The 16206-nt window shown below is 31.4% G+C and overlaps 1 protein-coding gene across 1 annotated transcript in view; it reads right to left on the bottom strand.

Moving 5' to 3' along the window:
• The window catches only part of TM9SF2 (transmembrane 9 superfamily member 2), a 74943-nt gene that overhangs the window by 34685 nt on the left and 24052 nt on the right, over nucleotides 1–16206 (bottom strand). The window contains 3 exon segments of the mRNA XM_031958622.1: nucleotides 10634–10761; nucleotides 12660–12753; nucleotides 14793–14860. Of these exon segments, the coding sequence (XP_031814482.1) occupies nucleotides 10634–10761; nucleotides 12660–12753; nucleotides 14793–14860 (290 nt within the window).

Genomic DNA, 16206 nt, shown 5'->3' with positions numbered 1-16206 from the left:
GACAAAGGGTTTTTTTGGTCTTTGTATCCCCAGCCCATTACTGCAGTCCCTTGCACAAAGTTAATTGTTGAATAAATGTCTACTGAAATGTTAGACATGTTTCACTTAGCCCAGAAGTCAGAACTAAGTACAACAGAAAGAAAATACCAACTGCAGATTTTTACTTGAAAATCTGATCAGAGTTGTCCAAAGTGAAAATGGACAGCCTTGAGAATTAATGAGTTCCCCAATGGCAGAAGTCTTAAATGGAATACTGACTTAAATGGAATACTACTAAGCACTATAGAAAAAAAAATTCAGGTTAAATAGAATTAGATTATGGGACATCTTAGGTCCCTTATAACTCTAAGTTAATATAATTCGTAATGAAGGAATTCTAAGAACACAAATCTGAGTTAAATCTGATGTAAGTATTAATACTCCATGTCCAATTACTACAATTTATTAATTTATTGTAGTCAATAAAATGGTATATTTAATATTCTTCTTTAAGATATAATCATATTAAAAATGATTTTGTAATATGACTGCAAAACATCTGCAGTATAACTGATGATCTACCAATATAGTAAGTATTCTGGAAGCCTGAAACCTATTTTCCTTTGGCAAAATACCCAGTCCCTGAGGAACAGCCTAGAGAATAGGAAGGAAAAAAAAAAGACTTTTTGTCACTCAAATAATTCAATAATAGAAACAGCTGCCGAAGAAGGGCATAACAACAGGGTGTGAAACTTAAGGTCAGGGTCAAGAAGAAAGTACAAATTACAGGATTATAATACTGTGCGTTTCTAAGCAATATTTCTTGGAAGAAGCATTGCTTTGAACTAGAGAATCAAATCTCTCAAAGACCTTTAAAACTCCTGAGGTTGTCAGTACCACTGCAGAGATACATATCCTATTTAAAGAATTAAAGAATAAGGGGGGAAAACGGTTTAAAAAAAGAGTTCTATGGCAGTGGAAAAACAGAACCTAAAGTCCTAGCTAGCAGTTTCCTATATTCAAAGGATACCGTGGTGGTGCAAGTAGGAAAAAAATAGTTACTAAAAATGGTAGCTATATTATGACCACATTAATTCACTCCAGGGCATGTTTTATTTGTTAATTAATGTGTGCCTCCAGTAGTGAAATTATGAATCTGTTCTCACCCCAAGGTATATATTAATGAACTAATAAAACATATCTCATCACATTTAAATGCTATCTAATTATGCAGATTCTATCAAATTTCAGAATCACCTGTGCTATTCAGTTAGTTATTATTACAAACAGCAGGCTGGCAGACCATGGTCAAGCTATAAAGTATTTAGAAGCACAATGTCAAGATTTTATGAATTAAGGAACTCAAGACTTTCTAGAATAGTTCCTAAGAGGCCAAAAGAAATGGTTATTAATTGCTTTAATTTTTTTAATAGAGAAGTACAGAGTCAATAACAGATTTTTTTTTAACACTTGGCAATCAGTATTACTACTATATTATTTATGTTAGCTATACACTATTGTAATAGATATAGCACACTGGAAAAATTAAGATGTATATATGAAATGTGAATCAGCAGAAAACAATTTAATTATTATTACTTTTTATCTTAAAGTCATACCTTAAGTTTATTATCTAAGCTAACAAATTCATTTTGAAGTGAAACTTTAAGACAGCAGTCTTCTCCAGCTAGCTAACTATATAAAATAAATATATAAGGAATACTAAGAAGACACAAAAATTAAGTTCACAAGAAATTTGAGAGAAAATATGTACCTAAATAAAATTTTAAATTTTTGTTTCATCACTGATAATATTTGATTCAGTAGAACAAAATATAAGCTAAAAGGTGTCTCATTTTCATTTTTAAAATATACAAGATTCCTCGATAGAGATAAGCAAAGCCAATAACAGTGTTCAGCAAACAGTTAACTGCAAGTCAATTAGGTTCTGTTTTACATGTTACAGAACTCTTTTAATAATATTTTGATCTATATCCCAAAAAGGTCAAAGAGGAAAGAGATCCATATCTACAAAAATATTTATACCAGCTCTTTTTACAACAAATTGAAAACTAAATGGATATTTATCAATGGACGAGTGGCTGAAAGAGCTGTAATATATGATTGTCATGGAATACTTTGATGCTATAAGAAATGATAAAGAGGATGGTTAAAAAAGCCAAACAAATTAGGAAGATCAACATGAACTGATACAAAGTGAAGTGAACAGAATCAGGACACTTTACACAATGAGTATAATACTATAAAGATCATCATCTGTGAAAGACTTACTAACAATTCTGATCCTTACATATGATTCATGACAATTCCAAAAGACAATTATTCACCTCCAGAAAGAGATCTGATGGAATCTGAGTACAGACTTAAGCATATTTTTCTTCTCTCCATTTCTCTTGCTTTATACACTCACACTCTCTCTCTCTCTCTCTCTCTCTCTCTCTCTCTCTCTCTCTCTCTCTCTCTCTGGTTTTGTATTTCTTGACTTCTCAAGGGCTTGGGGGAAAGAGTTGAGGAAATAAGACATTTTGGAAATGAAAATACAATTTAAAAACAATTTTTAAAAGAAATTTCTTTTTGATAGGTCACCCATCAATTGTGATGGATCAAATCATGGTATGTGAATGTAATGATATAATTGAACTCAAGAAATGACAAAAAGGACAGTTCCAGACAAATCTGGAAAGACTTGTATTAACTGATGCAGAGTAGAGTAAGGAGAACAAAATATACTGTTTATACAAGTTATATGCTATAAAAACAAAAGACTTAAAAATTCTTCCCCTATTAAAATGTAAGCTTGTTTCTATTTGTATTCTTAGTGTTAAGCATATCATAAACATTTAATAAACTTTAACTATTATTACAATGATCAATCATGACGTCAGAATATCAGCAATGAAGGAGGCTACCCACAATTTTTTAAAGACAAAGCCAACATTTGAATCTGTTTTGTTTCACTACAATTATTTGTTATAAGAATTTTCTTTTTTCCTTTTTTCGGGGTGGGGAGAGGGGTGCAGGGGAAAGTCAGGGGAAGATATAAGGAAAGAAAATAAATGCTTGTTAATTGAAAAAAAATTTTTTTTTTAATTTTTAATCAGAGCTTTTCTGAAAAAGACAGGATATATACTTATGGAAAGAATTTGCCACTATCACAGAGGATGTCCTGGAATAAGTCTTTCAGATATTCTCATTTGAAGATGACAATGTACTGGTTACAATAGTCCCTGAAATAATGCATTTGAGAAATTAAGCAATCCTTTCAAAAATTCTAAGTTGCTTCTTTACACACACTTTTTAAACATCTTGTTTAACATCAACAGTGATCTTATATGACTGTGATTCATGGAATACTATAATTTTGAAAGAATTAAAATTCTAGTTAATCCAAAGGGCAATGCAGAAAAAGAACTCTGGGAGATGACTAAAAACCACTACATTGAATTCCCAGTCCCTATATTTATGCACACCTGCATCTTTGATTTCCTTCACAAGCTAATTGTACAATAATTCAGAGTCTGATTCTTTTTGTACAGCAAAATAATGTTGTGGTCATGTATACTTATTGTGTATCTAAGTTTTATTTTAATATATTTAACATCTACTGGTCATCCTGCCATTTAGGGGGAGATGGGATTAAAAATTACAAAAAAAAAAAAAAAAAAAAAAAAAAAAAAAAAATCCAAAGGGCAATGAAAAGATATATCATAGATATAAGAAGGCTACATATATTATCTATCAATGATTACCTCTCCACAAGAAATAATGGGAAAAAATCATGTGAATAAATGTACTTATTTCATTAGTGTAGTAAAACCTTTTACCACTTCAACCCATTCATGATTTAAGACCTGAAAAAGTTCCCTAATTGTCAGAGAAATAACTTATCCCTTTTATACAACTAATGTGTCAGATGTAGAACTTGAAATCAGATCTTCTTGACTCTCTATACAATAAAACACACTCTCTCATGATACAAAATTATTCAGAAGGCATATGGCCAGAAAAAAGGAAATGGATCTTCCATTGAGACCTGGGTCCTAGTTTTAGATGACACATTTACTAGCTGTCCATTAAGCAAATTATACCTTCTCTCTGTTTCTCATTTTCCTACTCTGCAAATAAGAGGTTTAGATAAGATTATTACTGAGATTCCTTTCAGCATTAAGATTCTATGACTTTGTGGTTCTATGATTAAGTCATGAAATTATAGGTATTCTGATTGTTTTTTCATTTAATAGAATTTTATTATTTCCAATTGTTTGTAAAGATAGTTTTCAACATTAACTTTTCTAAGATTTTAGATTTTGAGTTCCAAATTTTTCTCCTTCCCTACCTTTCCCCTCCTCAAGACAGTAAGCACTGATAAACATATTTCCATATTAATCATGTTATGAAAGAAAAATCATAACAAAAAGGAAAAACCACAAAAAAGGAAAAAAAAAAAAACACAACAACAACAACAAAGAAAGGGTTGCTCTACATTCAGTCTCCATAGATCTTTCTCTGGATGTGGATGACATTTTCTATCCCAAGTCTACTGGAATTGATTGGATTACTTGGAATACTTGGATTACTACTTATCTATATCTTTGCAATTCATCCATCTACTCTGAAATTATGTAGTTAAAAAAAAGTTGAAATTGGGTGGAAACAAATAGTTGAATCACAGTTCTTAAAAAGTATGTTATGCATATACTCTAACATATTTAACATGTATTGGTCTACCTGCCATCTAGGGGAGAGGGTGGGAGAAGGAAGGGAAAAGTTGGAACAAAAAATTTTGCAAGGGTCAATACTGAAAAATTACCCATGCATATATCTTATAAATAAAAAGCTATAATTTTAAAAAAGTATGATATGAAGAGCTTTGGAAAATGATTATGCGTAAGAATTAAATTCCTTATTCCCAGATTACTTACATCTTTAGCTAAATCAGCTGGGGTTTTCCCAATTAGCAAGCAAATGATAAAATGATAAATTACTACTACCATTTTTCTAAGTGTTCCTCAAGAATGACATATTCTAAATAAAGTTAGAGTAGATATCATGTTTACTATTTAATTTTTAAAAAGTTTCATAAGCATTAAACTTTAATGGTTTTGAAATTTTTTAATTATTCGTGATATTACAGCGTTTCTCCAATTTTATAAACTTCTTGGTAAATAAATTCAACAAACATCCATTAAATGCTGCCTATGTGAAAAGTATTAATTCAATTCTCAAGATAGAAAATGAGCAATAAAGTTAAGATAGCATGTTCCTGTTCTTCCCTACTCCTTTAAGAAACAATCTACTTAGGGGATTATGACAAAATAATACACACTACAAAATAGTAAAGATCTATAATCTCACTGGTGGGAGCACTTCCCATATCTATGCACACTACAGGCCCAATATGACTTAGGAACATAAATGTCAAACTGAAAGGGTCCTTAAAGACAATCAAGTCTAACTTCTCATTTTATAGATGAGGAAACAAGCTAAGATGAGCAACACAAGTTTAACTAAGTCACACAGATAGCAGCATCCAAAGTAGGATTTGAACTCGGGTCCTCTGACTTTAGGGCCAGTAGTAGTCTTTAAAAGCTGTTCATACTGTAGTTATATTGGTTCTCAAATAATTAGCAGTTCATTTCCAGCTCTATCATTAGTGACATTTCAGCTTGGAAAAACCTGTCAGAACTTATGCTTTCTTGAATAGTCCTCAAGAGTGACTAGAACTAAGAGAATACAGTAACATGTTTATGTGATAATCAACTCTGATGAACTTAGCTTTTTTTTAATATGGTGATCGAAAGCAATTTCAATAGACTTGGGATGGAAAATACCATCTGCATGCAAAGAGAAAACTTTGGAGACTGAATGTAATTCATAACATAGTATTTTCACTTTTTTGTTACTGTTTGTTTGCTGGAGTTTTTTCTTATCTCCCCCCCCCCCCTCGCCCCTTTTGGTGTAATTTGTCTTGCATAGCATGACAAATAAGGAAAGATGTTTAAAAGAATTGCACATATTTAACCTATATCAGATTGCTTGCTGTCTTAGGGAAAGGGGAGGTAAAGAAGGGAGGTAGAAAAATCTGCAACACAACGTATAACAAAAATGAATGTTAAAAATTACCTTTACCATGTATTTAGAAAAACAAAATACTACTGAAAATGTAAAAAATATTTTTCTTAAAAAAAAAAAAATAGTCTTCCAGAACCTATGCTCATAGGGCCAGGAGATCATTATATACTTCAACAACAACACTATATGATGATCAATTCTGATGGACCTGGCCATCTTCAGCAATGAGATGAACCAAATCAGTTCCAATGGAGCAGTAATGAACTGAACCAGTTACACCCAGCGAAAGAACTCTGGGAGATGACTAAGAACCATTACATTGAATTCCCAATCCCTATATTTATGCCCACCTGCATTTTTGATTTCCTTCACAAGCTAATTGTACAATATTTCAGAGTCTGATTCTTTTTGTACAGCAAAATAATGGTTTGGTCATGTATACTTACTGTGCATTTAATTTATACTTTAATATATTTAACATCTACTGGTCATCCTGCCATTTAGGGGAGGGGGTAGGGAGGAGGGGAAAAATTGGAACAAAAGGTTTGGCAATTGTCAATGCTGTAAAGTTACCCATACATATAACTTGTAAATAAAAAGCTTCTTTAAAAAAAAAAATAATAATAAAAAAAGAATCTATGCTCATCTCCATAAGACATTAAAGTATGGGAGGAAGGGTCAGAAGAGTCATATAACTAAAAGTTTTCTTTTTTTAATTATACATAAAAAGTTCTTAAGATCTGGTTAGATCACCCTTCTGCTCAAAAATTTTTAGTGGCTCCCTATTCTTTACTGAGAAAAGTAAAAAATTCTTACTCTGACATTCAAGGTTTTCCATAATATACTGATACTCTACCTCTCCAGCTGTGTTTCCTATTCCTAAACTGTATACATCCAGAGATCCAGTCAAATTGGTCTCCTATTTGCCCCTAAATTTGCCAAAATATTCGCCTGAAACTTCAATTTTGCTCATGGTTCTTATATTTGAACTATGCTCTCCCCTTCTCTATTTACTTTTGAATGCTTACATAGTTTTAAAAACTCAACTTCAATGCTAACTTCTCCATGACATTAAAAGGAATCAAATAACTTTTATATGAGTCCTAAATAGGATGAGAGTACCACTTACTGAAACAGCTAGAGGAAGGAAAAAAAAAAAAACTTTAAACAAACATGTTTACTGGGAAGCTATTGGAGTTGGTTGTCTTCTCTTACACCAATTATTCTACCTCTTTGGAAACTTGAAAACCAGTGGCAACTAGGTGGCACAGTGTATAGAGCACCAGCTCTGAAGTCAAGAGGACATGAGTTCAAATCTGGCCTGAGACATTTAACAATTCCTGGTTGTGTGACCCTGGGGCAAGTCACTTAACCTCAATTGCCTCAGCAAAAATAAAAAAACTGAAAATTAGAAAACCAGAAAACCACTCAAGACAGATAATGATATTCCACATACATGCCTATTCTTAATTTAATTCAAAGATTGGGCAAAGGAGCAATCCATTAGAAAGGCACCTAAAAGGGAGGACATCTGTAATAAGGCTCCTGCCCTTCTTGGTGGGGGAACATCTGTCTTCTCTTCCATAAAAAAAAAAAAAAAAAAAGGAGAGAAGGGTGTTTCTGCTCCCAAAAGAAGGATCTAACGTAGGATCTTTGGGGATCCCAGAATCAAGAGGGCAGCTTTTGGCTGTTTTGCTTACTGATTAAACTCTGGAATAAAAAGGAGAGTTAGAATCCCATTATTTTAGTCCCTGGTGGAAAATCATCTCAGACTTGCTGGAATAATCAGATGGGACTCAGAAGATAAAGGCCCCCAGACCTAACTCCACTTATTTTGCCCTCAGAGAGGTAAGCCATAATAAAGAGAGGTAAGAGAATCAAAGAAGGCTCCTAAATGAGCATATCGGGAGAACAAGGATGAAAAAAGAAAAGTTTTCCACATCAAACTCCAGATGCCCACAAAGGCTAAAAAAAAAAAAAAAAACAAACAAACCAAAAATACAAACCCAAACCAAAACAAAAAAACTCCAAAACCCTCAAATAAAATAAACATGAAACCCACTGAAACTGTTTCTAAAGATTAATTCTTCTGTCAAAAAAATAAAATAAAATAAAAACAGGACAGAATGGACAATACAAGACATTAAGAATTTGTGAAAATCTAGCTTTAGATCAATCCCAGTTTCTCCGGCATTGAAAAACCTCTACAACCTGGCTCCAACTAACTTTCTGAGACTTTTTAGACAGGATTTCTTTTCTGTGCTTCAGCCAAACTGCTGCTCACAGTCATCTCCTCACCTTTGCAGAGGTGGTATTCCATGTTTGGAATGCCTGCCCTTCTTACATGTCTATCCTAGAAGAGATAGTTTCTTTTAAAGCTCAGCTCAATTGCCACCTCATTATTAATGGCAACCTACCTCCCCTTCCCTGCCAAATTACTTTATATTTATGCTACATATTATATAATTGTGTTATTTATATTATATGTATGCTAAATAATACATATTGTTTCCCTTGACGGAATATAAGTTCTGTCTCTGTATCATCAGTATGATACATAAAGGTGACTTATGTAGCTATGTGATCATAGACAAGTTCCTGAAGCTCTCAGTACCCCAAGAAACTAATCTGCCTTCATGGAGGTTTTGACACAGGAAGACACACTAGGAACTCACACCAATGAAGTCACCAAGCACCTGAATCCCCTAAAAGAATTCTTTTTTTCATTAGGACAGATCAAAATTAATAAGCAGAAGACGGAGGAATACTTAGAGAGTAGGCAGCAGTTAGTAGAAAGGTTATATAATTAGAAAACGTAAATTTGATTTCGTTTATAATTTGGAATTGTTATAGAGCTTTGAAAAAGTGAATGGTGTGATCCAAATGACAATGAAAGATATAAATTCTTTTTACTACAGAAGAAGAGACCAGGAAAATGTTACCAACATGAAATCTATTCCTTGTAAGTTAACTGTGTTATAATTAAGAATAATTAAGTCTCAGGCTAGCACTGTGGGAATGAATGGTGAAAAGAAGTACATGCAAAAAAAACATGCTATAAGAAGACAGGCAAGATTTATCAACACAATTGGACAAAAAGAGTGAAAAAGAAGACATACATATTTACTTCGGTTTAGAATTTCAGGGGCATCAAGAATTAAAATCTAGAAGGATGACAGTTTAGCTAAAAAACAAAATAAGCTAACATTTAGACATGTTTAAGGTGTGGTTGTAGGAACAAAAAAATTTCTTGAAAACAGCATGAAACATTAAAGACAAGTCAGAGGTTTGAGTATATTCTTATCATAAATGAAACATAAGGGCATTATAAGAAAAGTAGCAGAAATCCAGGACTGAAAGGGTCAGGACACATATAAGATAAGAACGGAGAAAAAGACTACTCAGAAAAGAACAGTTCAAGAAACTTGAAGAGAACCAAAATATTGGGGTATTTAAAAGGTGAGTCTAATAATTAAAGAGTAGATGAGGGTGAAGAGAGTTAAAGGCAATGAATATGATGAAAAGAGGCTGCTGAAAAAGACCATAAAAATTTGACCAAGACAAAGAACAACTAGATTGCAAAGAACCCTGCTACCAAGAATGTAGAAGAACTACATTAAATTATTATCATAAAGTGGATAGAACAAAGATGATCTAGCTTTAGGTCTAATCACTTTAGCTGTTTATTTCTTTTTCTATTTGCAAATATTATATACACACTACACAACTGTAGTGTAAAGATAATTTACTTTCAAAGGAAAATTAAAAAGAATAAATTAGTAATAGTCATAAAATCTTTGAAATGTGTCAGTTCTTGATTATTATACTTATATATCTATAAAGATATCCTAGATTTATAGATTATTAGGCCTTTGTATACTCAACTTATATATATATATATATATATATATATATATTTATATATTTATTAACCTATCAAAAGCCTTCCACTAATGGCTCCTTTTGGCATGAAACTGACTGTGGATTCCCAAAGGCGATGCCATCCAAATGCAAGATCTGGCAGATCAAGCTATAAAGGTTTAGAGTGTAAGAACAGTGATGAACACAAAAGACAAGCTTAGCAAAATTCAGAATGATTCACAGGTTTGACAAAGAACAATTAAATTTTCCATTCATAAATAATCTCAAACACATAAAGGTTGTGATCACGTCACCAATATCAATGATACCTGACATACACAAGTGCATGATCTAAAGAAAAACTCTTAACAAGTTTTCATGGGGAGTCTTCAACTCCTCTCTCAAATGCATAAATAATGAGAATATTCTAGATTATTATAAAGAATTATTATATTCTGTCACAGTAACAAAAATTAATACATTTATCTAAAAGGTTCTTTTAAAAGTTTTATTAAATATCCTTTAAACTGAAATTTTCCATTTTTCATGCAGTTAAATGTTACTTATTAAAAATTTCAAAGCATAAAAATTGTTATATTTCAAAGACTTCATTCACCTATAAAGTAAAATTTAAAATTAGGCAAACAGCATATAACTGTGAAAAGAAAAAAGCTGGCCTACTAATAATTCTATGTCTTACCAATGATGTTGATAATTCAGTAACATACTTTTTTTCAAGAATTCTAACTTTTGCTTGTCTTCTGCTTTGTCTGTATGATATGTCTTTGTACAAACAAGCTTACAGGTTTCTTCCTTGTTAAATGAAAACTGCATTAAAATAAAATGGAACATCAATTAACAGAAGATACCTAGGTATAATTACAGCTATGTCACACATACTGAACACAAAATTATTCCAATAATTTAAAATGAATTTTAATCATAAATAGCATACCCTCATAATAAAAAATTTTAGTAGATTAAAAGTACTCCTAAAAGACATTCTTCATCTATTTTTTTTCCTTGTTTAATAAACAAGATCTTTCTCTCTTTTGATGGAAATTCTGGCAGCCTATATAGATTTCAGACGGTATATCATAAGATTTGAATTTGGTCTTGACAAAAAAAGGCAGAAAAAAATGAAGCACTATTTATCAATAGTAATAATCACAATTTTTTCTGAAGCACACTCTAAATGGCTTTTTTAAAATAAGCACAGAATAAGTGATGTGGGAGAAAACCTCATTAATTTAACGCCAACATATGTTTCTCTTTATCCCCTTATGTTCAAAATACTTCTTGCTCTATCAACTTTCAAGATCCTACTTGTGAATAAACAAATTTAGAATAAAGATAATTTTTTTTTTTTTTAAACAAAAGGCCGCCCAAATTTAGGGCTGTTCAACTTATGAGCCTAACAATCAATTTTTAAATGTATAATATTGTGTTAAAACATATTATATTTATATAATGGAGTACATTTTATTGTTATAAAACAAATTATAATTCAAGATGAATCCCTGAATGTGATTTGTTTTATTACTTCCTTCAATATCTATTAAAATCTACTACTGAATGCCATATTGTTCTAAAGAATGTTGTTAATGAGGTAAAAAACAAGAAATCAGTAGAAAAATATATGACAATACATATTCCAAAGTACTTTAAGTACTTAAGTTTCAAAGAGGGGAATACTTAAGCATAAAATTGCATTAAGATTTTAGGGGCAAATTGTATATGTTTCTGAGCTGTAATTTTACTCAAATTGAAAATAATAAAACTAAGTAGTATCCTTTAATCTAAAGAACCCTAGGCAATCAAATCAGAGGGCAGTAATAAAAACTTTGAGATATAGTATGAAAAGTATCTTGCCCCGGCTTTGCTGCCCTAGTTTCTTCATCTATAAGAGAGTTAGACTGATTGATCGCTTAGATTCCTTCAGAACGCCAAGTTATATAATATGATCATCTGTTTTGGTCTAGCTTGAAACTTAAATAGATCTAAAAGGAAATAAGATTCATATTCATAATGCTTGATCCAGAATTTCTTTCTGTTCTATTTTGTTTTAGATTTGATTATCTGTCCCAACTTCATAATTTTGAATTCCTCACATACAAAGATTATGCTATTATTAATGAATATTTTCTATTTGTGTGGTGAAGGAAAATAGTCACTGTTCTCAAATAAGAAATTATTCTCTCTATATAAAATTTTATTTCTGAGAGTAATCTATCCTTCAAACCTATTTTTAAAAGATCAAAACATCTCCTTAGGTCGAAGGCTTTTCATGTCTTTTCCTCTGTGATTTTGATTTGTCTGAAGTCTGTAACTTTATTCTATACCAATAGCTCAGGGGCAATAGCTCTCAAAAGAAAAAAAAAAAAAAAAGACTTCTTTTAGCTACTTGTTACTCCCTAGGCAGACACAAAGGAGATCTCAGAATGGATGTTAACAGCTGTTTCCTTAAAACACAAATTAGCCAGTATGACAAAAAATCCCTATACAGCAGAATGCAAGAATTTCTTAAGATGCACTTTAATAAAACATTTCTGCATTAGGATTCTCACTTAACAATATTGTGGCTTGTGCCTAACAGTACCCTTGTGATAATTATTCCTAACCTAAATTATATTTTTAATAAAATGTATACTAGCAAGTTTTTATGTTGATAAAATTCAAGAATTAAGGCAGGTGCTTAGTTAACAATTACAATAGGAAATACAAACCTTATATGGAGAAGGTTCAATTCTTTCTCCAAATAACACCTGACCAAGATTTTCAGATGGACGTTTTCCTCCTGCTGCTTGGCAAAAATCAAACCTGGGAAAAAAAAAATATTGGTTTTTCAATGAGAAAAGCAAAAAACGAGACATATATCTCAACCATCTTAATTAAATGGATTTCATGATGAGAGTAAGTGATGTTCAATGCTTCTACTTCAATGCAAAAACCTGATAAACCTTTTGGTCAAAATCCTGTTTCGGGTATTTATACTCCTAAATGACTATAAAATTTAAACTAATAGATGTGTCTTTAAGCCATTTTTTTTTCTTTTTATTGATTTCATACTATTTTTCTCCTACATGGCCAAAAAAGGGGGTATTTTTTCATTCCCAAGTAAATTCTGGTTCCCAAAAGTATGTTGCACATAATTAGACTGAAAATAAATTAGTGCCACATTGGAATAATAGACTAGGATTTATATGACACAGTTTTGCTATTAACTAGTTGCATGTATAAATCACCTAACCATTTAATCTATATGGACTTCAAAAATAAAAGGCTAGAATGGATCAATGTTTCCCAACCCAGATTACATTCTAGAAAAGTAAAATACCTAAATTCTCAATTGCTCTGCCCTATGTAACTCAAAGGTTAAAAGAAAAAAATAAAAAAGAAGAGGCACCCAAAAAGAAAAAAAGTACTGAGAAAGGTGTGGGAGAATAAAAGGAAGGGTGGTCTTTTTTTAAGACCAGATTTTAATAAACCAGAGCTTTTACTTTTTTAAAAAAGTTGTTTATACATATGTAAGAAGTTATTAATTGTGAACTGATCCAATCATTCTAGAGAGCAATTTGGAACTATGCCCAAAGGACTAACAAACTGTGCACACCCTTTGTTTGATCCAACAGTGTCTCTACTAGGTCTGTAATCCAAAGAGATCATTAAAAAAGGAAAAAGACTCATGTACAAAAATATTATAGCAGCTCTTTTTGTGGTGGCAAGAACCTGATGGATGTCCATCAGTTGAGGAATGACTGAATAAGTTATGGATATGTAATAATAATGGAGTGGAATATTATTGTTTTATAAGAAACGATCAGCAGGATGATTTCAGAGAGACCTGGAGAGACTTCCATGAACGATGCTAAATGAAGTGAGTAGAACCAAAAGAATATTGTACACAGCAAGAGCAAGAGTATGTGACAATTCTGATGGATGTGGCTCTTTTCAATAACAAGGTGATTCAGGTCAATCCCAACAGATTTGTGATCTGCGAGTCATCTGCAATCAAAGAGAGGGCTATGAGGATTGAATGTGGATTGAAGCCTAATATTTTAACCTTTTTTGTCGTTGTTTGCTTGGGATTTTTTTCTTATTTTTTTCCTTTCTGATACAATTTTTCTTATGCAGCATAATAAATGTGGAAAAATGTTTAGAAGTATTACACATGTTTAATGTACATTGGATTACTTACTGTCTAGAGGAGGGAGATGAAGGGAAGGGAAAAAAATTTGGGAACACAAGGTTTGCAAAGGTGAATGTAGAAAACTATCTTTGCATGTATTTTGAAAATAAAAAGCTATTATTTAAAAAAAAATTAAGATGTTAAGTACTCTCAATAAACACTGGACTAAATAATGCTAAAGTTCCTTCCAGCTCTAAGATTTTCTAGGTCTTCCTAATATGGAAGGTAAAATAGTGTACTTCCACCACAAATTTTAAAAAAAACCCAAAAAACACTTTTAATTCTCCATTTCCATCTGCTGTCAGAATAAGGACATAACTGTTTAGAGAGCTTAACAGAAAACTTAAAAAAACTATATGTGACATGATACAATGTTCAACTAGTTTTAACTAAAAGTAGCTTAGTTTCTGATGAGATAAACAAGAAAGAAACAAACATTTTAATCAGTAACTCTGTATCTAATGAAAAAAAAAAAACAAAAATGAAATTTATATTTTAATACTGTCTTAACTAAAAAGCTTTCTTTTTAAACTTTTAATATCCATTACATAAAAAGCCAAGTTTTCATATGTTCAGTGGGAGGGAGTGGATATCAACAAAAGTTTTAAAATGCAAACATCTTTTGATGAGACAGAAAACTTCACATATAAACAAACTTTAAAACACTTACGCAGTATATTCATAAGGAAGAACAGATTCCACAGAGTCAAGCCTGTTCACAAACAGTTCTATTCCAGACTGAAAATGATGAAATGCAGAATTAGGATAACAAACAACTATATGTTGAAAATCAGTGACAAAGATATATCATGCTTGGAATTTAAAAATATTTTGATGTGTTTGAAACATGGAACTGAATGAACAAAATGGAGCATTTAAAATGTTTTACCTATGTTATAAAGTCATATATACTGTTTACTTAAAAGGTAAGCTTAATTTAGTTGAATTTAAACTGTACCAGAAGTCTGAGTACTGCTAAAAGTCTTAAATATTATAAAAGCCTTTTCTACCTTCACAGACTTTAAAATATACACTGGCATATTTTCACTGCAATTTTTACTTCAATATTGATGCTATTAACAAATTTTTAAAAATGCAAATGTTAATTTTCCATATTCAGCATCCCATTCCTAAACACTAAAATTATTTTATTTTTGAATACATTTTAGATGCAACATTTTCACCAATCAAATCCTGTATTATTTCATGTAAATTGCTTTTTGGCATGGTCTTTTTTGCCCATAAAAGTAATTTGTAAAGTCTTAACAGTAAAAATTAAATTTCTAGTCAGTAAAGAAGAAAGGAAAAGGGAGAAAGAAGAAGACAATGACAATCTGGTATATAGAAAAAGCCTTATTCATATTGGCAAGACAATTCTGTAGGAAGAAAAATTCTGAATTCCTAAAATACTACTAATTTCTAAACACTCTCTCCCCCAAATGCTATTTATTCTTAACCTCTTAGGATTCAAAATACCCAAAATATTTGCTCATCAGTTTATCAATAGATTCATTATCATGGTTACTAAATCAATTTTAAAAGCTAGTAAGTATGCTTGTTACTTTGCTCAGGACTGATAAGTACTCCTGGGTAAAAGTTCTGTAAAGCATGGATGCGACATCTTTGAAACATAGTTATCTCTAGCCCTTTTGGTCCTTACAGGCTCACCTGACCACATGGAGTCAGATATGAAGCTCTTAAACTCACTTTCAGCAGCCATTATATTGAGGTGATAGGTGATTTGAAGGAAAGCCAAATTATAAGGTCAATATATGGTTTCTTGATATAGATCTTCAATAGAGAATGAACAATAAGATTGTCTTCCTTACTAAAAGCAGATTATAATATGTATACAGTGTTTTACATACATTATTTCACTAGATTACCAAAAAAAAAACTTGCTGTGAAATGAGTCTTATCTTAAAAGTATTATTGATTGCACAGATGAGGAAAAAGAAATAGAAGTTAAGTGATTTAACCAATGTCATACAGTCAGCCAGTACTGGATGGCATTGCAACTACATCCCAGTTGTTTTCTTAACTCAATCTCAAAATTTTAGTGTAAGATTGTCAGAACACCTATC

Source organism: Sarcophilus harrisii, chromosome 3 (genome assembly GCF_902635505.1).
Source record: "Sarcophilus harrisii chromosome 3, mSarHar1.11, whole genome shotgun sequence".
Taxonomy (NCBI): domain Eukaryota; kingdom Metazoa; phylum Chordata; class Mammalia; order Dasyuromorphia; family Dasyuridae; genus Sarcophilus; species Sarcophilus harrisii.
This window is presented reverse-complemented; position numbering and strand designations above follow the sequence as displayed.